The following is a 27,399-nucleotide window of genomic DNA, read 5'->3' as shown; positions in this document are numbered from 1 at the left end:
TTTGTTCAACCCCTTCTTTGCAGCTCTAAGATCAGAGAGATGGACAAGGGTGGTGGGCACACTTGCTGCAGTGTGGACAGGGCAAGCCAGCATAGGGGGTTCACTAGGAAAGGTTCACCAAAAAGGACACAATTCTGCAAGATCAACCAAGTGGACTAAAAGGGCGATGAGGTAAAGCCATTCAGAGACAAGGTCGTGGCAGTGTATTCTAGAGCAGAGACTACCCAGAGACCCAGAAAATCTAGGTAAGCAGAAGACTACTGTGAGCCTGTCCCTGTTCAATAAAATTCAGCTGAAGAAGGGCCTCTCCTGGTGGCGCAGCAGTTGAGCGCTGGGTTGCGAAGCTGCCCATAGCCTCTGCAGCCCAGGTTTGATCCTGGCCGCTGTCGAGGGTCCCACATGGCGCACAGACCTCTCCTGCCACGCCCGCTGCTCCCCTCAGCAGTGTACTTTGTCAGTCTGCCTGTTCTGCTCCCTGCTCTGGCTCTGGTGAATTCTCTCACCCTCCCGCACTTCTGGCTGTACCCAGTGCTTGTATAAATAAATAAATAAAATCTTTTAAAAAAATTCAAAAAAAAAATTCAGCTGAAGAAGGGAGTGAGTGATGCTGATGAAGGACAATCTGAGTATCCATCCCTCACCTTGTTTCTGAAAGAACGTGGTAGCGGCATCACTGTCAGTTTCCCTCTGTTATTCCCCTGAGGTTCAATGCTTTGGGATTTTCGACTTAGGTTCCATCAGCATTCCCTTTTGTCACATTCTAAAGCCACCACAGCCCTGAAAAATTTGGAAGTCTGTCTGTGACACTGTCATCCAACATACACTTGTTCATGTAAATAATGTCTCCTTCTTCAGGGTCTGGTTCTCCCTCATCCATATTACCCCACAGTATCAGGGGATAAATAACTACTGACCACAGGAGCGCTCTAGTCTATAAGTGAAGTTAACTGGAGAGCAGAGAAAACAGAATTTTCCCAAGATTGATGAACAGAAACTGAAACCATATAGGGATTCCTTCTGCTGGTTTAGCATCCACAGACTGTGGGCTCCAGAGTTTGCTGGAAATTTGGAAGGGGACCAGAATATACTACCCCAAAATGCCACTTTAACATAAGGCTTATTTTGAGCTGAAGGCAATTAAGAAACAGCAAACACAGGAGGAATTCTACGGCCTCCCCCTTTCTGCCTAAAAACAGGTCATAAATTTCTCTCTGTGAAGATGTCCCCCTCTTATCTTCCCTACCAGGGCAGGGAAACAACTATTATCTCTGGACAAAGTCAGCACCAAGATGGGTCTGCACAAACAAATTTGCTAAAATAGCCCTTCTCTTGCATTAGTTCCCCCCATATATTTACCTTCCTACAATTCCCTGTCTCTAGAAGCCCAACCCCCATTTTCCTTGCCTTTCCTATAACTTATCTCCCTTTGCTAAAATGGCCTATAAATTCTCCAGCCTAAGTGCTTGTTTGGGTTGTGAAGCTCCTATATGCATGTGTAATAAACTCTTTCTCCTATCAATCTGGCTCTTTTCTCCTGTTAATTTAATTATCAATTTAAATTGATAGTTTAATTCACAGAACTCCACCATTAACATCAGAGGGTAGAAGAAAGATTTTTTTCCTTACAGTTTCCATCAAGGGTATGGAGAGGAAATTCCAGAACAACAAGACGGGCCAGATGCCTCCCCCAATCAGGTTGGAAAAACGCTCCAGAGGAGGACATCAGTGTGTACGTATGCTGGATACAGATAAGGAAAAATGTTAAAGTGGAGGCCAATGTGCTAGTGGGTCTCACAGATAAGAAGGGGTTCCTCCAGTGACTGAGACTCAGTCTGTGAGGGTCCTGGGCTGCTAGAGTTTCCTAACAATAGCAGGTACTGGGGCGGAGAAAACAGATCTTCCCAAGGTCCATTAATGATCTGATTCTGGGCATGTAAAAGTGGCTCAGAGACTTGACCTGGGAAGCATCTTGTGTGCCACAGGCAAATGCAACACTCAGCAAATGCAGGTTGCCCAGCCTGGACTGCTGCTATACCTCTGTCCCCCTGCCTCCAAGGGCCTGACCCCTGGGAAGACAGGGTTCCTGTATGAAGCACCACCATCCCTGTCTGCCATCCTGTCTGTCTCTCTCACAGAAGCCAGATCGTAGCCACAGAGCCCGAGCCGCCATCATGGAGGGTCACCTGCTTGCTATAGACGCCTTCAGCCGCTGCCCTAAATCGCTCTGCTCTCCACCCTCCCCAACATTCCCTTGATCCTTTCTCCCTGTTTTCTAATTCCATCTCTTCTCCTTTTTACTTGCCCACTGTAGGGTGAGGTAAAAGGTATCAGGCTTTTCTGCCCTCCCGCCATCAGGATAGATGACGGAACCCTGCGGTCCTGAATGCATGCCTGATGGCGGGCACCTGGAGTAGGGTGTGGGCAGAGGTAGATGGGATTCACCTGGGCTAAGACCGGGCTTTTAGGGGCGGCGGGGACGCCAGCAGGAGCAGATGGAGAGCAGAGAAGCAGAGTGAACACGAGAGAAGGCCAGAGAACCCAGACAGAGTGAGGACTTGCTGGGGGCTGTGAGGCCTGCCAGCCTCCCGGCCCCCCAGCACCCCTGCCTGCTGTATACCCAGTAAATCCCAATAAAAACCTGCAAAAGCCACTGAGGGCTCCAGGACTCCTCCTTTACCCGGTCTGCTGGATCATAGAAAACCCGCCCCGTGTCCCTTCCTGCCCCTACACCCACCCTCTTGGTAAAAAGTCTCTTCAATTTTTCCTATGTGTGATGAGACACCGAAAGAAGTAAACACCTGAATTCGGGAGGCGGGACCATGGGAGCACGTTTAGTTTTCACGGTAACACCTTTTGCCGTAGTTTAAAGGTGCTTGTAGGGTAAGGTAAAAAAAAAAGTATGAGGGCGGCGGCACGGGGACAGCAGCAGAGCGCAAGGAGCAGAGAAGCAGAGGCCACGAGAGATCACCGGAGAGCCCAGAGAGAGTGAAGACTTGCCAGGGGGCTGGGACCCTGCCAGCCTCCCCACCTCTCGGCACCCCTGCCTGCCCCGCCGTGTACCTGATAAATCCCAATAAAAGCCTGCAAAAGCCACTGCGGGCGCCAGGACCCTCCTTCCCCTGTCTGCCCGGATCTTGGTGATCCTGCTCTGCGCCCATTCTGCGCTCTCAGACTTCTAAAACCAATAAAATGTTTCCCTTCTTCCTATTGCTCTCACCCTACTGCTCTTGCTTTGGGGGTGAAGGGGCAGGAGAGAAAGCCCACAGCTATAAATTGGACGTGAGTGCCAGGAGGAAGCATGGGGACTAACGGGAAAAGTCAAAAAGCGCAAGCAGTGGCTCTGAGGTGGTGCGCCCGTCCTGCATACTTTTTTTTTTTTTTTTTTTCCGGAGGAGAAATAACTCTGCCTAAGAACTTGGCTCTCTTCTTCTCTGCCTCACAGCACACATCTCACTCGAGAGAGCCAACCCGGCCACCCAGGGAGGAATGGTTTGAGAAATCTAAGAAGACAGAGCAACGAACGAATCCTCTCCTGTGGGAGAGAAGCACGTGGGTCTCCACACACTTCGTTTCTTCTCTTCCACACACCTCAATCGCTCTCACCTGCTATCCTTGGGTAGTTAAAAATGTCACCATCACCCACCCGGCACCTGCCAGAATGTTCCTGAACAGCAAGGACACTAGCATCACTTTTTCTGCTTAGTAGAAATTGTGTAAGATGGCGTCAGGATTAAATCAAATCACCCATGGGATGGATCTTGTGCTCCCCGGAGCTGAGCTGGGCGCCCGCCCATCTGGGCCAGGGGTAGCCCACCGGGAACTAGCTTGCAGATACCCAGGAACTTACTAAGGTCACAGGGACAAATAGCTTCTCCACAGCTTCATGTATGTTCTTACTTCTCCTTGGCCACTCAGGGCCACCGACGCCCAAGATCCATTCCACAGCAAGCACGTACATTCAACGCACTCGCACTGCCCCCTGTGCACCAGACCTCCCATTCTGCCTGTTGAGTTCCACCAGGCAAACTGATTGCACACCAGCTGCCATTTGACCTAACAAAAGCTCCTTGACAATTAGAGTGATTTGGAATGCTCCAGCTAGCTTCCTGAATTGATCTCTTTTGAAGTACCCATTGTTTTCCCTGCAGTCATTTTTTCCAGCAGTATTTCTTGTTTCTATGTCTTTCCCTAAATGGAAATTTCATTTACATTTGTTTTCACTTCTGAGCGTTTCTTTAAGATATTTGGTTTGCTATATATTATTTTTGCTGTGGTTTTAACAGGTTGGTCAAAACCTTTCAGTAGTATTATGCTAATTTCTAGACTATAATTGATCTTCCTGTTTTTGTTTTCTGATACTCATTTAAGTTCCCTGATTTTCAATTAAAACACCCTTTCAATTAAAACACCTACCATTGAAAGAATATTCTTGTAGTATTTGGGGGGCATTAAAGAATTTAATTTCAGTTTCTGGTTTAAGAAAACTGAACAGATAATCTTGCTACTGGAATAAGAAGTCTCTTGATGTCTGTGTATGCCTAGCATGAATAAAAATACCAAATTAAAGAAGGAAAATATGCAAGATTGGAAACGGTTCATAAAGATGTTCTGAGAACAAATCAGGTAATATTTTAAAGACGTGGCTTCAAAATCCCATAAAGATAAAGGACAATCTACTGATATGCACTGGATTATTTGGCATTTCCCTCTCTTCAGGCAGATCCAAATGAGACAGGCAAGAAAAATGTGATAGTGAGATGTGGTTAAAAATAAATGATAATGATTTGTCTTGCAGACTTGAGTTTTTCTCTCTGCCATTTGGCTGCCTTCCTCAGTAAGCAGTTGTGTGGTGAGTGAACGTGTGTGTGTGTGTGGGGCAGCCTTGTACACAATCACTCCTAAAGCCACACCCACTTCTGGGAGTGCCACCAGACCCTTGTTTCCCCAGGGTGGGGGTGGGGACGACCATATCTGGGTTCCCACCTGATGTTCCACCATTTTAAAGAATATACTGAGATATGGGGAGCCTCAAGGACTGTCGTCTGGCTTTAAAAACTGCAAAATAATAGGAGGAAAGCTTTTTCCTAGTTCCTCCACTGTCTGCTTGCATGAGAAATGTCAACTGCATGTGCCTAGTCGATGCTGGGACTACTAGGAATGACCCTTTAGCATGTTATTTCTCAGCTGACGGACATCTTCTACAGCTTTCTTTGGGCAATTTTATTTTAAGGAGGAGGACTGGAACCATATGTAGCTGGAGGAGCAAACAGTAAGTCCATTGCCCTCAAAAAAAAAAAAAAGTCATTTCAGTCTAATAACCCCCTCATGGGGCTACTCATCGATCAGCAAAGCATCACAATAAACCTGTATTTACATTGACACCTATTGTTTATTTTCATGTCCCTCTCCTGGCCTGACTGATCACTGAGCCAAGACCACACTTCACAAATAATCCATAGTTTCCATGTATACTCTCTTGTTTCTCAGGACTGAAAAAAGCTCCCGTGGATCTGAACTGGGCCAGATCAGAGGGCGCGAGGCTCCCTCCCCCCGCAGCTTGCAGAAACTAGGAAAAGGATTTCCCCGCATAGATTTAAGTCAGCCACAGAGCCCAGGTCCTTCGCTGCCGCTTCCAGGCGGTTGCCGTTGAATTTTCCTGCCCCACCGTGGGAAGGAAGCATCCCAGTGAGACAGACTCACGAGCCTGAGCTCCGACAGACACGTTATAATGGCTAACACCAGAGCAACCCAGGAGGCCTTTCGCTCCGACTGAAAAAGCCGGGTCGGTGCCAGCCTTTTCCAGTCCTAGCAGGCAGGAAAGAGCAGAGAGCTGGCAGCAGTGGGGAGCTGGGGAGAACATGAGAACGCGCTGTCCACGACCCACTTTATTTCTTGATCAAACTTCAACATTTTGGGGTTTGCTAACATCCTACCCCAAGGTACACATAAAGAAGCAGACCCCCTCGAAGTTAAGAAGTCTTTTCCAGCCACCCCTCTGCACTCCACCTCACCCTCCGTTATTATTTCTAATTAAATTAAACCAAAGCTCCCCCAAGCTGCTGGGTGCACGCACCGCGAGCGCAGCCCATTTCAGCACCGGCCTCGGGGACAGACGCCATCAGGGCGGGGGAACCACAAACCCCGCGGCTACAGCTCCAGGCTCCGTCCCGGGGTGCTGGGCAATCAAGGTTTTTTTTTTTTTTTTTTTCAGGAGCTTGCCAAAAACAGTTCCCCCAATAAAATGCTCCCCTAGGCACTCCATCCCTCACATTACGGCCCTTTCCAGCTGGGGACGTGCCCGCCAAAAGAACAGGGACCGCTCCGTGACCTACATATAGAAAAGGGGTCCGTGGAAGCCCCCCCTTGCCTCAGTGGGAGCGCCTGGGTGGCGCCGACCGCCCGGAGAAGCCCGGTTCCGAGCAGCTCGTCCAGACCTGTGCTCGGGTCTCCCCGTGATTCAACGGCGCGTCCCGGCTCCACCAGCCCCACACCTGCCACCCCGGGCGGCCGCCTCCCACCTGTGCCGGCCCCGCGAAGGCCGAGACCTCCCAGGCGGGGTCCGCGCGCTTGGCCGGACAGCGCGGGCACCCGAGGCGCCTCTCCAGCGCCGGAGACTTTCCCGCCCGACTTTCCCTTTGTTCCCGGCCCCCCGAGCCCGCCGACGGGCGCTGTGCCGTTCATTCCCGACAGACGCGCCCCGGCCGGGTCCACCCGCCCGCGCGGGGGGCGCCCACTTACCCCAGCGGGGCCGGCGGGCGAGGACGCGGCTCACGCGCGGGCTTTGTCTCCGGCGCGGCGCTCGCGGGGCTCGGGCAGACCGCGCGGCATCGCTCCCCCTGCGGGCGCGGGGCTGGGCGGGTCGGGCTTCGGCTCCACGCCCCGGTCCCGCGCGCCCGGGCGCTCAGCGGCTCGCGGTGGAAACGCTCGCCTGGCGCCCCGCGCCGCCCTCGGGGTCCCCGGGCCGCGTCACCGGCCCCGCCCCGCCCAGCGCCTCCCCGCCCCGGCCGGGGACAGACTACGCGAGGCGGGGGGTGGGGGAGCAGGTGGCCGGGGCGCGCCTCGCTCGCGCGCGCGGTCACCCCGACGCACTGGACTTCGCGCGCTCGGGCCCCGGCGCTGGGCTCCAGGGGTGCGCTCAGGCCCGCGCGGGGGGTGGGGAACGGAGTGCGAGACCCCCGTGTCAGGCGGTCCAAGTTGGTCGCGCCCACTCCGCCGCGGGGTCCGTCTGGCGCCAGGGAGGGCCCGGGAAATCCCGCCCGCCGTCACGTCACTGGTGCGTCACCGGGGCTCCCGCGCCGGGGCTCCGCGCGCTGCCCGCACCCCGGGCTCCCCCTCCCCCACCCCACGCCCCGCGCGGAACTCCGCGCGCTCCCGCCTAGGCCCGCGCCCCCCGCGCGGGGACGCGCCCCCAGCCCGGCCTATTGCTACGCCCGGGGCGCGTGTTGCCCAGGGGCTGGGGGCGGGGGAGAGGGAAGGTGGAGGTGGGCTCCCGGGGTACTGTCCTCCCGGGGTTCCCCGACCTGTGCCTCCGGCCTCCGCGCCCATTCCAGGGGCGGAGATCTAGGGACAGGCCAGGCAAGGCGCGGGGAGTTCCCATTTACCAGCACCCCAAAATACACAATGTCCACCCGCTCCGGAGGGGTGCGGTTAATGGAGAAATGGTGAATACCTGGAAAAATTCTCGGGGCATTGTCTCCTCGTCCAGGGCGAAGGTTAACGCACGTTGCTAGGTGACGAGACACGAAGGCGCTGCCCAGCCCGGCCAGCACAGGGCAGTGAGGGCGAGGCGGGCGCTGTGGGGAGGCTGGTCAGCCACCAAGAAGGCGGGAACAAATTCCCAATTTTCGTGGACAGCAGAAACTGTTTCCACGGGGAAATCTTTGGCTGTCCCGGCCCCTTTTGAGCTGTAAGGCTTTTTGCAACATAGAGAGATATTTTGAAAAACCTCTTAATTATTATAGTCTTCTTCCCTTAGGGAAAAACCCGCTTCAGTGCGGTCCATTTTTCCAATGCCTGGTGAAACAAGAGGATACCTTCGGGCTAGAGAAGCAGCAAAAAAGGTTCAAGCGGTGTTAGCAAGATTGGCAGGAAAAGGAAGCCAGTAATGTCGATTCGTGGCTGTTAATTAGGAGATATTTCTTGAAAATCTGCATTCTCGGTCCTCATCCAGCATCAGCAGCCATGCCTTGCCATGAAAGACACATTTGTTTTGCAGATCTCTGATCTCCATGACTCGACATCTGCCCCAGACAAATGTCCACCTTTGCTGACTCCGAGTGTCTGAAAATGCAAATGCAGAGTTCAGAAAGGTCCACCTCGGACCAGCAAACATATCAATTGGATTTTTTATACAGCTAGCAAGTGTCAAAGGCGCAGAATTGAACGATGATAAAAATGACTAAGGAGCAAGAATGTCCACACACAGACCGTAAAAAAGAAAGGTATATGGGGGCTGCATTAAAATTCAACAAATACCAAACTGGGCTCATTATTTCCACCCCCACATCTATTTTTTTTTTCTGTATTCCTGCTTCAATAGAGCCTCCCTACCCCCTCCAATTGGTTACCCGAGGTACTCGATTTCCTATTATTCCAACTTCCATCCCAATCCATCCTACTTAATCAATTGCAAGGGAAATCAATATATGCACATCCAGGTATACCTCATTTCCTTCTTTTATCTTATTACATTATCCCTTAAATTAGGATTATGTCCGTTTTAAAGATACAGAAGGGTCTAAACTAGTCTAAACCAGGGGATGCTAAGACCAGCCATATCAGTATCATCTGGGAACTTGTTAGAAATGCAAATTCTCAGGACCTAGGACAGCCCTATTGAATTAGAAACTCTGGGGATTTATTTAACACAACAATCTGTGTTTTAAGCTCTCCAGGGCATTCGGATTCTGTCCATCACCCAGGACTCTGGACATGGGTTTTCCTTCCTTTGTCCCTGGAAATAGTCCTTGTTCTGAAGTCTTTGTCTGATATCAGTATAGTCACAGCAGAGTTCTCATGTAAGTTTTTTGCATGATGCATTTTTCTCATCCTTTGATGCTTAGCTAGCTGTGCCTTTATTTTACATTCTGCAAGTGGGATTCTCTACTCTTGTACAATGTAGGGTGGGATCTAGCTTTTTTATTCAGCCTGACAAACTCTATTAATTGGAGTGTTTAGGTCACTTACTTCTTGTGTCATTATCATGTGTGTGGGTTTGAATCTACAATCTTGCTATTTGTTTGCTTTCTATTAGTTGTATTTTTCATTCTTTTTTTTCCTTCCTCCTTTAGGATTGACTGAGTATACTTTACCTGAGGTACTGACTGAGGTAAATCATCTGGCATTTGGTATTTCTCCTTGTTGTTGGCTTTATAATATGCATCTTTACCAGTCTGTCTTCAACTGACATGATACTACTACTTATTTACTCTAAAATCTTGCCAATAGTATGCTTCACTTTCTCCCTTCCGTCCTTTGGGCTATACTTGTCATTGTTTTTTATATGCAAAATCTCCTAGCATTATTTTCCTTTAAACTGTCAATTTTCTTTAAGAAATTTTGATTTTTAAGGTCTTTTTATATTTATCATTTCTGATGTTCTTCATTCATTTATAAAGATCCAAATTTCTATTGCTATCACTTCCTGCTGCTTGAAGAGTATCTCCTTTAACATTTCTTGTAATATAGATCTGCTGGTTACAAATCATTTCAAATTTTGTCTGAATCTTTATTTTGTCTTCATTTCTGAGGGATCTTTTTCTAGGTTGATAGTTTGAGGCCATTGAAAGACATCAGTCTATTGTACTTGCATAGTTTCTCATAAGAAACCTGCAGTTATTATCCTTGTTCCTTGGCATGTATTTCTTTTCCTATGTCTGCTTATAAGATTTTCTCTTTGTCATTGGTTTTCAACAGAGTGATTATGAAATGATTTGGTGTTGTTCTCTTTGTATTTATTCTGCATGGTATTTAGAGGATTTCTTGGCCCTGTAGGTTTATGATTTTATCAAATTTCAAAATTTTACACCCACTATTTATTTAAAAAATTTCCTGGTTCCAAGATTAATTATAATAAAGTGAAAAATCAAAATCAATAAGCAACTATAAACCAGAGACACACTACGGGGGGAGGGGAGAAGAGGGATTAGGGTCAAAATAAGGAGGGTGGGAATTGTATGGGGAATATAACCAAGATGAAAATGCATACATTGTGCAAAAATGAAAAATGATGTAAAAAACATATAAAATTAAAAAAAAATTTCCTGGTTCCTTAATTTCTCTTCCCTATTAAGACTCCAATCACATATATGGTAGAAGCTATGTTTTAAATTATTTTTTATTTTTGGGCAGTTTCTGCTGTTATGTCATCAGATTCACTGTCTTTCTTTTTCCTTTTGAAGTGTCAACACACATTTTGATTTTAATTGTATTATTTTTATTAAGGTAATTTCGGTTTATAGCACTGTACATACAGAGGACACCACACGTAGCACCAAGGCTCCTATAATCACCCAGCATAGTCCATTGCGCCCCCTAGTCCCTTTCCATCTCTCTCTGGTAGCCTCAGGTCTACAGTCATATTTTCAGGGCTGGTTTGGTTTAGTATTGACTGTTCCTTTGTTTTGTTTCTCTATATTCCACATGAATTTGGTGCAGATCTCTTTGGATTCACATTCTTTGGTACACATAGGCTTTCTGAATTTGGAAGTCAATTTCTTTTTCCCAGGGTAGGGAATTTTCAGTCATTATTTATTCAAATAAGTTTTTTGCCTTGATTTCTTTCCTCTTTCTGGAACCCATGTAATGTGAACACTGGTCCTATCTTGTGAATATGTTGTCCCATAAGTACCTTGAATTCTTCATTCTTTTCTCTTTTTTGCTGCTCTGATTGGATGAATTCCTCGTTCTGTCTTTTGAAATCACTGATTAATTTTTCTGCTTCATTTAGTATGCTGTTAAGTCCTTTATTGTATTTTTCGATTGAGTTATTGTAGTTTCATCTCTGTAATTTTTGTTTCATAATTTATTGTTATCATTTTTCATCTCTGTGAAAATTCTCACTATTCAGTGAGCGTTGTTATGATTGTTACTTTGAACTCTTTATCAGGTAAACAACTTTTTTCATTAAGGTCTCTTTCTGAGGCTTTATCTTCTTTTATTTGGAACATATTCCTCTGTCTTCATTTTCCTTGACTCAATTTTTGTTTCTCTGCATTAGATAAAATGGCTAACTCTTCCAGTCTTGAAGGAGTGGTCTCAAGTAGAAGATAAAACTTAGTGTTTAAATCTTGCCCTATCAATAAATGGTGCTGGGAAAACTGGGTTGCTACATGCAAAAGAATGAAGCTTGACCACTACCTCACACCATACACAAAAATCAACTCAAAATGGATTAAAGAACTAGACATAAGACCTGAAACCATAAAATACATAGAAGGAAATATAGGTGAAGCACTACGTGATTTGCATATCAAAGACATCTTTACAGACACATCACCCAAAGCAGTGATAGTGAAGGCAAAGATAAACAGCTGGGACTACATCAAATTAAAGAGCTTCTGCACAGCAAAAGAGACAATAACAAAAACAAAGAGAAACCCCACCAACTGGGAGAACATTTTTGCACCCAACACTAATGATAAAGGACTGATCACAAAAATCTGCAAAGAGCTGATGAGACTCAACAACAACAAAGAAAATATCCCAGTCAAAAAATGGGCAGAAGAGCTAAAAAGAAACTTCTCTGAAGAGGAAATGCAAATGGCCAACAGACATATGAAAAAATGTTCAACATCACTTGTAATCAGAGAAATGCAAATCAAAACTACCATGAGATACCATCTTACACCAGTGAGAATGGCACATATTAAAAAAACTAGCAACAACAAATGTTGGCGAGGTTGTGGAGAAAAAGGAACTCTTCTGCACTGTTGGTGGGAGTGCAAACTGGTCCAACCACTATGGAGAGCTGTATGGAGATTTCTGGACCTACTAAACATAGAGCTTCCATATGACCCAGCAATTCCACTCCTAGGTATTTACCCAAAGGACACAGAAACATCAATTCCAAAGAGCACCTGCACCCCTATGTTTATAGCAGCACTGTTTACAATAGCTAAGCTTTGGAAACAGCCCAAATGCCCAAAAATAGATGACTGGATCAAGAAGATGTGGTCCATATACACCATGGAATATTACTCAGCATTCAAAAAAGATAAACACATGCAATTTGCAGCAACATGGATGGCGCTGGAAGGGATCATGCTCAGAGAAATAAGCCAAAAAGAAAAAGAAAAATACCGGATGGTCTCACTCATAGCAGGAATCTAGAAAACTTAAATAAGGGACCAGGAAAATGAATAACTATAAGAAAGTGAAAATCAAAATCAACAAACAACTATGAACCAGAGACACTTTTTGGGGGGTGGGGGGCGGGAGGGGAGGGATTGGGGTCAGAATGGGGCATGTGCAGTTGTATGGGGGAATATAAAAATAAAATTTATTATTTAAAAAAAAATAAATCTTGCCCTATTTCTGTTCTCTCTCAAACCTTTGAGATTGAGCAGCCTACCTCTTTTTAGTGACTCCTAATAATTGAGGGTGTGCCAAAGCCTGTTACTGTCCCAAAGGGGAGGGACACTTAGATCTAGGCTGCTTGGAAGTTGAATACTTAGGGAACAGCTTTTAAGGCAACAAATACACCTCTTTTTTTTTTTTTTTTAAAGATTTATTTATGCATACAAGAGCTGGGGTACAGGCCAGAGATGTAGGGGGTGAGAGAATTCACCAGAGGCAGAGTGGGGAACAGAACAGGCAGACCGACTGAAATACACTGCTGAGAGGAGCAGCAGGTGAGACAGGAGAGGTCTGCTGCGCCATGTGGGTTGCTCCCTGGCTGGCTGGGATTGAACTTGTGCTGCAGAGGCTGCGGATTGCTTCATAGTGAGGTGCTTAACCCCTTGCACCACCAGGGAGGCCCAACAAATACATCTTTTTCAGAGGCATTATGAGATGAGCATTTCTGTGGGCTCTCTGCACTGAGCCCTGGGGTAATAGCCAGTTAAGAACTGTTTGTTTAAACTATGAACCAGAGACACACTTTGTGGGGGGGTGGGGTGGGGAAAGGAGGGATTGGGGTCAAAATCAGGAGGTTGCAATTGTATGGGGAATAAAAAAAAAAAGAACTGTTTACTACATGAGCTCTCATTGAACCCATGGATATAAGCCCCTTTGGCTACCAGAATCATGCTATCAAGTAATGTCACCTGAGTAGCAGTCACTAAAGCCAGGACACTAGAAATGGTAATGAACTCCTTTCTGGGAGATAACGGTGACATGGAGTGAGAGGGAGAACATGAAGATGGCAACCTGCTAGCCTCAACAGACTTTGGAGAGTATTTCAGTCATTCCCTAGTTGTGTAAATTACATGCCTATTCCCCAGGCCAAAGCTGTAAAGATAAGCAAATAGTCCTTCCCAATAGAGACTGGGTACATTTAGAACACATGCCTCTGTGTTGTGCCCTAATGCTTAGCCATTGAGAGTCTGAGAGCCCTTTAAGAATTCTCAATTTGCTACATGGCTTCATTGGTCTTGCAGATAAAAATTCCCAAAGTTTTCAAATCTAGATATGTTAGGACCACTTCTGAGGCATATATTTTAAAAGCTGAGATGCCACATGTAGGGTTCAAACCCTTTGCTCCTCAGGGAGAAGCTGGAATTTGTGGGTTCTTTGCATATTATGGGTTATTGTGCCAATGGTGATATTTGTGGTAATACCATGCCTCAGTTTCTCCTATCCACTTTGGTGTGAGCTTTCTCTCTTTTGTCCAATGGTTCAGAGGTAATTTTTCTCTATGTAGCTATAGATTCAGTGTGTCCATGGAAGGAAATGAGTTAAGGATCCTCCTGTGCTACCGTCATGAACTGGAACTCCCTGGAGTTCCCTTTTTTTTTTAAGATTTATTTTATTTATTTATGAATATAAGAGCTGGGGTGTAGGCCAGAGGTGTGGGGTGGTCGGAGGTGAGAGCATTCACCAGAGACAGAGTGGGGAGCAGAATAGGCAGATCTACTGAAATACACTGCTGAGGGGAGCAGCGGGCCAGTCAGGAGAGGTCTGCTGCACCATGTGGGTAGCTCCCTGGCCTACCAGGGAGCAAACTCATGCTGCAGTGGCTGCGGGTAGCTTCATAGTGCTGAGACTTAACCCGTTGTGCCATCAGGAAGGCCCCTGGAGTTCTTTTTATGGTTGAAAACATTAGCAAGTCATTCATAATAGTGAGAAACAGAGAGCCAGTTACGAATTCTGAAGAGCTGGAAAGAACTTCTCCTTCCTTACCCTATTCCATCACCTAGGACTGGGTATGAACATAATTCACATTCAGTGAATGATGTTGGAAGGAAGTCAATTTGAGATTTGCAGTAAAGAGGGAATCTATTTAGGTTGACAGGCATCTCCTGATAAATGCTACTCCTGAGTTCTTTTCAGGACAGAGACCTAGAAACAAATGTGTTCTAATCTTGAAAACCCTGAAACCACCACACGTGCAAAGGAGAAAAAGCAATTCTGGGTTACCTTACCTTCCGTCTTCCAATGTCCAACAGAGAAGCTCAAGTGTGCATAAAATGCCTTTCCTTCAGTGGGCCTTTGTTCACTGATGTTCCTGCCTAAGGCCTTTGCAAATGTATTGCCTGGAACACATTCACCCATTTTCACCCGTCAAATTTCTATTTACACAAATTTTACTTTCTCAAAGACCTTTCCTAGATTCTCTTGTTATAAATAGAATTCTCCCTGTTCTATTCTCCCAGAGGGCCCTATACTCTACCTTCACAGCACTGACCCCATTTTAAAACTATATACATTGTAAGGTATTGATGGGATGTTCTTTTCTCCACCAGCCTGTTGCCTCCAGGAGTGCAGGGAACAAGAGTAGTGCCTGGTACAAAGCAGGGTCCCAATATAGATCCGCCTCAGGGCAGGGGCAGATGTCCTTTTCTTCAAAATGAGGGGTTTCACCTTGGGACTACTGTTTAAACTCCCCTTTAGGGCAGTAAAGTTTGAAATCTAAAATTTCTCACTGAAGTCACAACTAAGAAAGCAAGATGACAATTTCCTAATGACATAAGTTTTAGGGAAGCTACATAGAGAACCAAGGTGGGTTACAATGCCACCTATTTGAGGTCTGAGTTTGAGATTTGAGGCCATAATATAGAAACTGTATAAAGAAGAGATCTTTAAACCTATTTTTATGAAATTTATTCCCAATTTGAAATGGCAGTGTATACAAAGATAACAGCTTATGGTAATTTACATAAAGTTTGCTATAACATGCACTTTATGAAGTGTTTCAAACATATACATATTGTTTCATGCTGAATAAATAATCCCCCCAAATTTATTTTTATTTTTACATAAAAATATAATATTGCACTCTTAACAAGACCAGTTATTTTGCATATTTTCTCTTAAGATAAATGATGAAATTAGGCCTTAAAAAAACTGAGTAGTAACCCTATTCTAATAGGGAACTAATTTAAAGTTCTCAGTAGAAAAATGAAGATAGACAATAGCTGCAATTTTTTTTAAACAAAGCAAATCACTTCAACGTGAATAGGAATAATCTCATCTCTGCACCTACTTGGACCTCAGAATACCTGGTCTGTGAAAACCATACTCTAAATGCAGCTGAGAAGTGTACTTATGTATGCAGTTTAAATAATGAGCATACATGACCCCTTGCTTCCTCTTATTTATCTTGACAGCAGAGACTTTGGAATTGATTTAGATAGTTTTTAAGCAGAATGTTTTAGAAAGTCTGAAAGTTACAAAAGTAGTTCTGTAAACACCATATGAATTAAATTTTCATAATAAATGCACAAGAATACATACTTTTATCCCACAGTAACATATTACTGAGCTTATTTTACAGGGTTTTTGAAGCAAATAAAGCAGCACCCCAAGTAAAAATATAGGCATAATATCACGGTAAAAATAGACTATTCCAAGATTTTTAGGAATTCTGTGTTTGTGGCATGTAAATTTGGTGTGGAGACACTTAGATTTTTTCTGTTCCTAGAATTCTGGGGGATGGGTGAGTGGGTGTGTACTAGGTTAGTAGAAAGAGTGGAAACTGTTTCCTCGAAGTATCTACTTCCTGTTTAAAACAAAGCAAACTATCTTTGCTTTTGTAATTCTTTCACTGTACATTAAATGCCTGATCTAGACTATGCTATTAATACTGGTGCAAACTCCTGCATTGTGGAGGCTTTCTACTGTAGATTGGTAAGTATCCAATGTTCCGTAAATGGCAGATATTAAGAGAATGATCACGGTCTTTAAATCTTAGTGACTCAAAGATATTAAGTATCTAGCGTTATGGATTTTAAGGAGGATTTTTATGAAGAAACAGAATGTGTATGAAAAAAAAAATACCTGTGTTGTTTGTGACTGTGAAAGAGATTTTAGGTTTACTTTGAGCTAAGAAGGCAACTGGAAAAATCTGCCTACCATTGAGATTCACCGGTAATTTGTTTTTAGTATTCAGATATTCCATGAAATGTTTGGTATAGAGGCACCTACCAGATTACTTACTTCTCAGAGAGAGCAGTTATTGAGGCCTGAGTTCATAATCATTTTCTTTCCTTTTTTTGGGGGGGTTGGGGGTGGTATTGTCACATAACATTTGGAAAATATTATTATTTTAAAGAGTATTTTATATAAATAATTATATAGCTAATAGAAAAAGGAGAGACCCTAATTTTTTCTTTAGAATGGCCTTGTGGGAAAAAACTTTAAGAATGTTTTTAATCTACCATGTAAGACTTAAATCTTGTTGGTTAGAGAATGCTAACAGAACTGTCCAGATTATCACTAAATTATAACAAAACTTTCCTCTTAGAACCTTGAGAATGCAGAATTTTGTGCAGATGAACAGATTTTATCATCATTTGGATGATTTTTTTTTTTGGTCATCCATTTCTTTAGGTTCAACCTCCTAAAACTGGTGAAGTCAACAAATCTAGTTCAGAATTAAAGTGCTTTGGAGAATGCAAAGTTCTCTTTCATCCCGCTGCATAGCTGCTAAGGAAAGAATAGAACATCGGCTGTTTCAAGCGCTGCTGATCCTTCCGACACCAGGCAATCACGGTCCCATCGCTGTTTGCTGTGTACAAATGGTGGCCGTCACAGGAATATGTAAGGCTATAAAAGAAAAGAATCTCATTGTACACGATAGCCCTTAAAATTCTACTAGAATATTGGGGGTCATAGAGAAATTAGAATATATGTTAAATCTTTATACATAGTTTGAATCACCCAGCTGGTAAGTTTGTGGCTCTCATTTTATTTTTATTAAATTTATTTTCTTACATTGTTGGCCATTTTTGGACAATATTTGTTTTCGGCCCTCAGGTGTAGTCCCTGTTGTTCTCTGACCATCATAGCACCTGTTATCCATCATCACAGTCCTTTGTGCTCTTCCCTTCCCTGTTTTGACAGTATGTCTCAGACCTATGATCAGCTTGCAAGTTTTGTCTTTTTCTTCACCCTTTGTTCGCTTTCTCTATATTCCACATATAAATGAATCCAATATTTATCTTTTTCCTTCTGACTTGTCACTCAGCATAATCTTTTCCAGCTGTGGAGCTCTGGTGATATAGAATAAAACCAGGAGCAAAAAGATCACTATCTTTTGTTCCTTCTTTACATATTTTCTTTTTCTATCTTTATTACTTAAGGAACAAATACTTGGGAATGGAACACTTTTGAAAAATATAATACATTTTCTCTTTATAAAAATAAATGATACTTTTTACTACATTAAAAAGAAATTTATTTTAATAAAGTATAATTTGAGTCACTCCCAGTTGAATTTTTAAAATCAAATTTGTCAATGAAGCAAAGGGTAAATGGGTGTTCATCAATCTTGTCAACCACAGTCCTGCAGCTAACAGCCATCATTATGGTATTTTCACCGTTTCTATTATTCAAGAGGCCTTCCCTGGGCACTACCGCTGAATGACTTCTTGCTAGACTCTAAGTCCCTGACTCAGATTTTTTTTTTTTAAATTTTTGTTGTGATTTCTTTCTTTCTTTCTTTCTTTTTTTTAAAGATTTTATTTATTAATTTATACAAGCACTGGGTACAGTCAGAAGTGCGGGAGGGTGAGAGAATTCACCAGAGCAGAACAGTCCGACTGAGGAAATAAATACACTGCTGAGGGGAGCAGCGGGCATGGCAGGAGAGGTCTGCGCCCATGTGGGGTCCCATGTGGGACCCTTGCCGGCGGCTGGGGATCGAACCAGCGCTGCAGAGGCTGCGGGCAGCTTCGCAGCCCAGCGCTCAACCCCTGCGCCACCAGGGAGGCCCCCTGACTCAGATTTTAAACTCCATGCAGACAACCGCTCTTCTTGCCATGGTCCTAGACAGCCTGGCACAGCATGTCCTCCAATAATGCTGTTTCATTATAATGTTGATGAGGAAAAACAAATCCCAGTCAATATTGAAACAAATGATGCACAAGGACCTTCACTATACCTCATTTTGCTTAAAGTCAGAATTTTCAAGAACCTATTGATAGAAGTGAGGAATTCTAGGTTTGATAAAATAGTTGTTTATAATGACTATCATCACATATTTCTTTTGGTGTGTGTGCTTTATTGTCTCTATAATAAAAATACAGTTCCCAAGTAATAAAGGAGGAAAGATTTTTACCTTACAATTGGCTTATTTGATTTAGGAAATGTAATTTCTCGTACAGGTTTTAGGTCCCAGGTACTCCATAATCTAGAAGGGAAAAAAATCATCATCTAATTATGCAAACTAAAATTTGCTTCATTAAAAAATCCTACCTATTTGTTAAACAACATCTGGAAGGAAACAATAATTAATAGCAGTTGCTTTTGGGAAATTTGCTGGAAATTGCCACACACATGTTGGAGTAAGAAAATGTAACTTTGTTGTAAACAGGCACACCTCTGAGATATTGCAGGTTGGGTTCCCAATCACCTCAATAAAGCTATTATTTCAACAAAGTGAGTCACATGAATTTTCTGGTTTCCCAGTGCATACAGAAGTTATTTTTTACACTATAATGTAGTCTATTAAGTGTGCAGTATAATGTCTGAAAAATGTATATACCTGCATTAAAAAATACTCTTGCTGAAAAATGCTAACCATCATTTGAGTTGTTGGGAAAAGGCACCAACAGATTTGGGAGACACAAGTTGCCACAAATCTTCCATTTGTAAAAAATGCAATATCCTTAAGGCTTAAGAAAAGCACAAACACAATAAAAGAAGGTATGTCTGCAGTTTCATTTTGCTAATCTTTCATAGTTAAGAACAATGTAAAATTTCAAAATTGTACAATCTTTTTAGGAATATAACAGAAATAAATGAAGAACCTATATCCAAAGGTAATTTTAAATGTTTAAATATTAAATATTAATATACCTAGATATTAAAAACTAAACCTTGAAACTGCTGTGTCCTTATGAACTAACGCAAACAAAGAGAATAAAAATTCAGCTTACCTTACAATTCCATTTTCTAATCCCCCAGCAATCACATTGATAGATACTCCCTCAGGTTGGTTAGAGAAAGCAACGGAACAAATGTTTTCCCTGCAGTGGACATGTCCAACAAGATCCCCATTCACTGTCCAGAGTCTGAGGTCACTGCCTCCACCAGCTAAAACAGCAAAATCATGCCACAGGTCACTAAAGTGTGGCAGCTCAGAGCCCACCCACCACTGTTTTAGTGATGATTGTCATAGGCTACTCATGACTGAAAACTGTACAAATGAACTTACTACATTGCAAGTCACACAGACCTCCTATTTGTCTAGAGACAATTACCATGAAAAAAAATATATAAATTATTCTACAATGTAGTACAACAAGGTAAATTAAACATGTCTTTATGTAATTATAATATTTCAGGATATGAACAGCTAAATCTGAATTTGAAAGTACTTAGAAAGCTAAACAGTCTCCAAAATGAGAAGAAAATATTCACCAAAACCATCTATAATAAATGATTTATGTGACTTCTAGAGAAAATTTACAGTAAAAATTAGATGAGTTAAAAACTATTAAAAAAATTCTTCCAAATGTTTTAAGATTGAATCTTACAAATTAACCTCTTACTAAATGAACTTTTTATTTGAAAACCACAAGTAGCCAACTTCTCTTTGTAGTTTTTCAAGGGGTGGAGGAGGCAATAGTTGCTTGCCATCCTCTATAAATTGGGGTTGGTGATTTGGGGCATCATGATGGTGTGCCCAGCCTTCTTTAGAGAAATATTCTCATGTTGATAAAGAGAGAGGATAAAGGCATGATTAAGTTTGGATGACAAAGCTTATCATACTTAATTTTATCTCTTCATGAGACCTAACAACTCCAACTAACTAAAAGTAGAGAATCTGTTTCTATCCTTATTAAAGCAATGAAAAGATTTCATATTTTATAGCAAAGGAGTAAATATAGGAAATATTTAATATTTAAATATTAAATATTTAATATAATATAAATAAATATTCTTTATTTAAAGGTATTCTAAAGTCCTTCAGATATCACAAACCAAAAAGCCCAGTACATCTCAGAATTCACAGTGGGCAAAGGTGGAACTAACTGTCCACCAACAAATGAATGGATATAACAAGTATGGTATATCTATACAATGGAATATTATTTAGTCATAAAAAATAATGACATCATGACATATTACAATATGGATGAATCTGAAAACATGGTAAGTGAAATACATCAGACAAAAAGGACAAATATATGATTCCACTTATATCACACACAGAGTTTAAAATGACCAGTGCTTTACTGAGATTTCTCATTATAGAATATTGATTAGGAGAGATTACCTAAATAAAATATCATGATGTTGGAGACTCAATATGCTGAAGAAATATAATTATATATAATAAATTAATCTTTTCTATGGGTAGGCTATATTTTAGTATTTATTTTGAATTTAATATGTGATAAAACATTTTAAAAATACATAAGCTAATCATATGTGTACCAGGCTAGTAAGGCTAAGAAAGCTTATTAAGATTATTGGATACATCTATAAAAGACATTGATGTAAGGGTTGGTCATAAAAACCATAGCTACTGCATGGCTAAGTCCTTCAAAATAAAAAATCTAAATATGGTCTTGGACTCTTTGAACTTAATAGAGAAATAATTACCTAGCTATTCATCCAGTAAGTTGGGTTACCACAAAACCAATTTACTCATCTGTCTAAGACTACAAATGTCAAAAATTTAGCTTTCACTCAACATAAGATTGCCTTTATGCATAATTTAACATATTCACTAAAAGTCAGAAAGTTGACCATTCCTGAAAACATTCTCTATTTTTCATATACATCTTCATTGACATTAAAGTAAATTAGAAAACCACCCTCTACTCTGAATCTTAGACTATTATATTAACTTTACAATGCCATTGGCTACACATGACCTGCCTATAAACCCTAAAAAATAATGAAAATAAAAATTCATTATTTTTCTAATGTTTTGTATATACCAAATGCTCTTCATGATTTCTCTATATATCAACATGACTTAAAAAAAGTTGTCAAGACCTTTTTATTCAAATGGCCATATATTTTGATCTAGTGGTAGAATGATTTAAAAAATGCACAAACCATCTATTATAAAATTTGCATAGTTTAATGCATTTCACATTTTATTACTATAAAAAAAACCACATCTTAATAAGCAAAGGGGAATTATGATCCAGAGGAAAGAGTTTGCCAGAATATTTATATTAATATTTATATATTCATTTATTTTTAATTTTGACTTTAAGATTACTTAGATGGTACTCCTTAAGGGGTCAAGATTTTTGTTAAATCTGATAACTTCTTCACTTCTTGGACTGTAAGAACAGGAAGATGAACTCTAGTATGGGTCACTAAACATAAATTTGGCCTCTCTTTTTTTTTTTTTAAAGATTTATTTATATAAGAACCAGGGTACAGGCCAGATGCACGGGAGGGTGAGAGGATTCATCAGAGACAGAGCGGGGAACAGAACAGGCAGACTGAGGAAATACACTGCTGAGGGGAGCCGCGGGCAAGACAGGAGAGGTCTGCTGTGCCATGTGAGATCCTTGCCCGCCGGCCAGCCGGCCAGGATCAAACCAGCACTGCAGAGGCTGTGGACAGCTTCACAGCGCGGCGCTCAACCGTCTGTGCCACCAGGGGAGGCCCTTGGTCTCTCTTTTAAAAAATAATTATCTTTATTATGTTCTCTATATACCAAATGCTCTTTATGACTGCTCTTATATATGTATCAAGAGGCCTAAAAAAGTTAAGAATGCTTTTTTGATCAAACTGGAAAAAAAAGTTCTAGCTATTACTCTATTAAACTGTACTACCTAGGGATACCGGAATACCCTACTACTGAGTAGGTAGGTAATTGCAGCAAAGGTAATTTTGTTTCTTGTTCCCATATGACTACTGATATAATATCACAGATATAAATCACTACTGGCAGCAGCAAAGTAATTAACTTTACAAAATTCAGGTCCCTCAGGATCAGTTCTAACTTTCAAAATGTTGCCGAAACAAGAAAGTTGAGAACCCTATATAAATAATCATTATGCTAGCCCTCCAGATTTCTTCTTGATGTGACATACTAAAAGCTGTACATGTACAAATCAAGGAAGCACAATTAGTAAAGTCATCAATCATCTGCCCACAATTGTATTAAAGTCAGGTGTTTAAGATATTTTCTCTTAGCTATGATGATTAGGGAATAAAAATGTTTTGATGATATTATTTTATGACTGGGGCTACAGTTGACAAATACTTCAAATCTCAAATCTTTAATCATGACTGCATTTACTTTTCTTGAATGTAAGAATGAATGAACATTTGTAAAAACAATAAAACTCCAAGAGCTATCTATGAATATATATAAAAAAAGTGTTTCTGTCTTAGATCCCTGGAACAGAGCTCACAGACCCTTGTAATTTATTGTCTTTTCTATGCTAAAAGATGACTCTTGGTGGGGAGGCCCTAGAGAGCTTCAGGATGGCGGTGCTGGTCACCAGAAAACCAATCATGTGACTAGAGGATTAAAACTTACACCTTTCTACCTCCAGGGAGTCGAGAAACTGGAGTTTGAGCTCAACCGCCAAAGGCCAACCATTGGGTTGTAGGTCAACCATTGCTATACAATGAAAACTCCAAAAAAACCCACTAACATAGACAGATGAATTTCTGAATTGTGAACACATTCATGTGCCAGGAGGGTGGTGAACTCTGTCTCCACAGGAACAGATCCTCTGGATCTCCCCTTATGAAACTCTTCATCTGGCTATTCAGTCTGTTATAATAAACTACAGTAGTAATGAGTCCCAAGGCAAGTTAGGGTTAATTAAACAGCTTCAGGGACAGTGCAGGCAAGGGAGAGTTAAAGAGGCTTCTGAGATAAGGACAGTAAATTCTAAGAAGTGCTAACCGAAACATACTCTAGAGATGAGGCCAGAAAGTCCAGTAGGACTAAACAGAGACAGTAAAACTTGAGAGAATAAAACTTTGGACAGGGGAGGTAAACTCTAAGATAAGAGCTGGGACTAGGAGAAAGAGACAATCACAAAATAGGATGGTGAGATTTTAGTATAGAGAAAAAAGGTTTAAATATCCCTAGACACGGGCCCATAAGGACTTCCTTGCCCCTCCCAAGTACAGCATGGGAGTCTTTCTTTCTTTAAATAAACTTTACTTTCTTAAACAAAGTTTGTATCTAAAATGTCTGCAAATTCCTTTTTATGGCTTCATGAGACAAGAACCTGTGGTGATTTAAGGGCTAAATTAACAGCGCACACCAGCATCAGCAAGTATAGTGTTTTAGTAAGTTCTGTTGGTCATGCTAACAAATTATTGAATGTGATCGGGAGCTTCTGGTGAAATGGTGGTGCTTATAGTGGTATTTCCCTGTTTCTGCTTATCTTGCAAGAATAGGGGGCAGGCAGGGGTGTGACAGTGAAACAATGGGACAAAAATGCCCCTACTCATTTTAAGTGGGGAATACAAATTTTTCATAAGTTGCTGAAAACCCAAATTTTTCATTTGTTCCAGATGCTATCCTTGAGGTGACCTCTTACTACTTGGGCTGAAAAATAGCCATGGAAAATGGAATTAAGATGGCTGGCTCATGGTTAAACAGACAACAGTCAAGAATAAGGGGTACTCAGTTTTGTTGTAGTTCTAGACCAAATTCAAGTTACACCATGATTCAGCAAAAAGCAACTATCAGACTCTACCAATTTACACTTTGTTTTGCAACTCCTTAAATATTGCCCAAAGCCCCATCCTCAGGGAAGCAAATTTGAAGTTTTCCTCTTGTCTTCTTGCAAGCTCTTTCTTTTCTCAAACCCTGGTGTCATAATAATAATTAGTTTCTATGCACATCAGTCAAGAGCCCACTGCATGGTAACACTGGAACTTCCAAATTTGCTACAAGTATTTAATGTTAGAATTGAATCACATTGTTCAACACCCAGCTAGTGTCATAGAGCTGGAGAAATGCTTGGTGTTTGGAAAGACAGTACAAATTTGGTATCATAAGAAACAAAACCAAGAAAACAACAATGCAAAAATTTAGAAAAGAGAAGAGGATCGCCAACCTCGGAATATCAAAGATAGTCTATTCTGAGTAGACAAGAAAAAAAGTTTTTCAAAGGATCCTTTCACCTTTAAGATTCTTAAGAACATAAATGCAAACAGAAAATTTATGAATTTTCTAATTGTCATTTCAACAATTTTTTTTTTAAAGATTTATTTATTTATTTACACAAGCACTGGGTACAGTCAGAAGCACAGGAGGGTGAGAGAATTCACCAGAGCCAGAGCGGGGAGCAGAGCAGGCAGAGTGAAGAAGTACACTGCTGAGGGGAGCAGCGGGCGGCAGGAGTGGTCTGTGCGCCATGTGGGACCTTCCTCCGGTGGCCAGGGAGCAGCCGGGGATCGAACCGGGGCTGCAGAGGCTGCGGGCAGCTTCGCAACCCAGCGCTCAACCGCTGAGGCCACTGGGGAGGCCCGCATTTCAACAATTTTTAAATATATTTACATAAAAAAACAACCCAAACAAGACCTTTGATTAGGTGGTCTGTCTTTGTCATATACATTTCAAGGCAAATTATACATCCATTTTCTCTACCACTCTTCCATCTTAGGAACTGGAAGAAATATATTGAAAGTTGGTCATCCGCTAATGTTTTTCATTTAGTCAGAAGGAAGATAGCAAAGTTAATAGTTAAAAAGCAGAATTAAAAAGGAAAGAGGGCCTCCCTGGTGGCACAGGGGCTAAAGACAACACTATCAAGCTATTGTGAGCCACTGCAGGGAGCAACCCACATGACTCATCAAACCTGTCCTGTCACCCCCCCCCCCCCCCCCCCCCGCTGTTCCCTTCAGCAGCATATTGCAGTAGATCTGCCTGTTCTGCTCCCCACTCTCTCTGGTGAATCCTCTCATCATCTCCCCACCTCTGGCTTACAGCCCAGTTCTTGTATGCATAAATAAATAAATCTTTAAAAAAAATAAAAATAAAAAAGGAAAGAACCCAAGAAAATTCCAATAATTATATAACAATATAATGTTCTGTTTATAACTATACTTATAGTTATACTGTAAATTAACATTTATAATTATAAATAGTAAATTATAATAATGCTTAACTTGTATGTGCTCAAATGCACATGATTATTTTATATCAAGCAAAATGAGGACAAAACTAATGTTTGAATAAGTTAACAATAATTTAATAATAATAAGTTATTATTATTAATAACTTAATAATAAGTTATTATTATAACTTATAATAATAATAAGTTAATAATAAGTTAATAATAAATTGATGAACTCTTGTAAGTTACTGTATTTTAGTTGCACATTCATGATATTACCAAAGCATTAAAAATTGGCAGGGTCTGAGAAACGCAATCCAACTGTTAACCCATCATGTAGCCAGCTGGCTGAAAGCATGGTTAGCACAATGACCTTGTGATTTGGTTTTGTTGTTAACTGACCTGAATCACACACAGTGGCAATATCACCTGTAGTTTCACTGGCAGAGACAGCTGTGACAGGACTTTTGTGTCCTGCTAGACTCTGTACATAGCACAATCTGAAAGACCAAAGACATGAATTTGCAAATGATCATTAAATATAATTATGTTCTCTTCTTTACATAATTCTTTTCCTTAGTACATATACCTATCATTCATAAGATATTTGTAACTGTATTCCTGATTGATCTTTTGACTGCAATAGGATTATAAAGGTAAAGATTGTTTTCAGTCTTAAAATTTAAGATTATTAGAAAGCAAAGACATTATTTTGGTACACCTATTTCATACATTAAGATTTGAAATATTACAAGCAACTATGTTTGAATTGGAGGCTTTCTGTACCTGTTTAAATCCCATATGATGCAGGTTCCATCTCTGCTCACACTTATCATTATACTGTAAGGTTTGCAAACAAATAAGCTGGTAATCTCTTCTGTGTGCCCATAGAGATGTATCTGAGACTCCATTTCTATCTCTGATGGCTGAAATTTAAAAATTAAGTATAAGATAAAAACGATGACAAGAAGTATCTGAGTATTGTACATAGAAAATAAGAACAACCTAAGTGACTCAAACATTCTCATATTTTTCAATCAGTTCAACTTTATTTATTTGTTTGTTTGTTTGTTTGTTTATTTATACAAGCACTGGGTACAGTGGGAGGGTGAGAGAATTCACCAGAGCCAGAGCGAGGAGCAGGGCAGGCAGAAGGACCGAAGTACACTGCTGAGGGGAGCAGTGGGCGGCAGGAGAGGTCTGCGCGCCATGTGGGACCCTCCTCCGGTGGCCGGGGAGCAGCCGGGGAACGAACCGGCACTGCAGAGGCTGCGGGCAGCTTCATAACCCGGTGCTCAACCGCTGCGCCACCGGGGAGGCCCAGTTCAACTTTTTTTAAAGAGGAAAACAAAATAAACATTAAAGAAAATTTTAATTGCTCATAATTTAATCAACAAACATACTGTTCATTTTTATTTATTCTTACCCAGTTTTTGTCCAAATACACAGGTATTGTTATAATTGTGATTTTTGCATACAAATAATTTTCTGTTTTACACATCCTGCCATAAGCATTTTCCATTTTTGACATTGTCTTTAAAATGATTCTTAATAGTATTTTAATATTATATACAATTAGCATACCATTTATATACTTGAGCATTTTTTTATTGATAGACATTCAAAATTAATTCCATTTTTTTTCAAGATTATAGAAGCCATAATTAAATTCTTCACGTATATAAGTTTTTTCTTTCTCTGAATTATTTCCTTAGAACAAATTTCCAGAATCCTA

General features: G+C 41.6%; 2 protein-coding genes across 3 annotated transcripts in view; both read right to left on the bottom strand.

The window, feature by feature from the left end:
* The window catches only part of GNG4 (G protein subunit gamma 4), a 72,967-nt gene extending 65,271 nt beyond the window's left edge, over positions 1–7,696 (bottom strand). The window contains exon 1 of one of the 2 annotated variants that reach the window (XM_054694980.1): positions 7,670–7,696. The gene's annotated coding sequence lies outside the window, so the exon portion shown is untranslated. Of the gene's footprint in view, positions 1–6,738; positions 6,778–7,669 lie in introns of those variants that run through there. The other variant, XM_037511473.2, reaches the window with a different exon arrangement.
* Positions 7,697–15,250: 7,554 nt separating this feature from the next.
* The window catches only part of LYST (lysosomal trafficking regulator), a 172,398-nt gene continuing 160,249 nt past the window's right edge, over positions 15,251–27,399 (bottom strand). Inside the window, exons 49-53 of the mRNA XM_037510386.2 lie at positions 26,451–26,590; positions 26,067–26,164; positions 19,539–19,695; positions 18,719–18,790; positions 15,251–17,205 (exon numbers count right to left, since the gene is read on the bottom strand). Coding sequence (XP_037366283.1) covers positions 17,067–17,205; positions 18,719–18,790; positions 19,539–19,695; positions 26,067–26,164; positions 26,451–26,590 — 606 coding nt within the window. The 3' untranslated portion in view covers positions 15,251–17,066. The remainder of the gene's footprint in view (positions 17,206–18,718; positions 18,791–19,538; positions 19,696–26,066; positions 26,165–26,450; positions 26,591–27,399) is intronic.

This window comes from Talpa occidentalis, unplaced genomic scaffold (assembly GCF_014898055.3).
Source record: "Talpa occidentalis isolate TD23 unplaced genomic scaffold, MPIMG_talOcc4v2.1 talOcc4.14, whole genome shotgun sequence".
Classification (NCBI taxonomy): Eukaryota; Metazoa; Chordata; class Mammalia; order Eulipotyphla; family Talpidae; genus Talpa; species Talpa occidentalis.
Note: the sequence above shows the minus strand (reverse complement) of the source record. Positions and strands in the feature narration are given on the sequence as shown.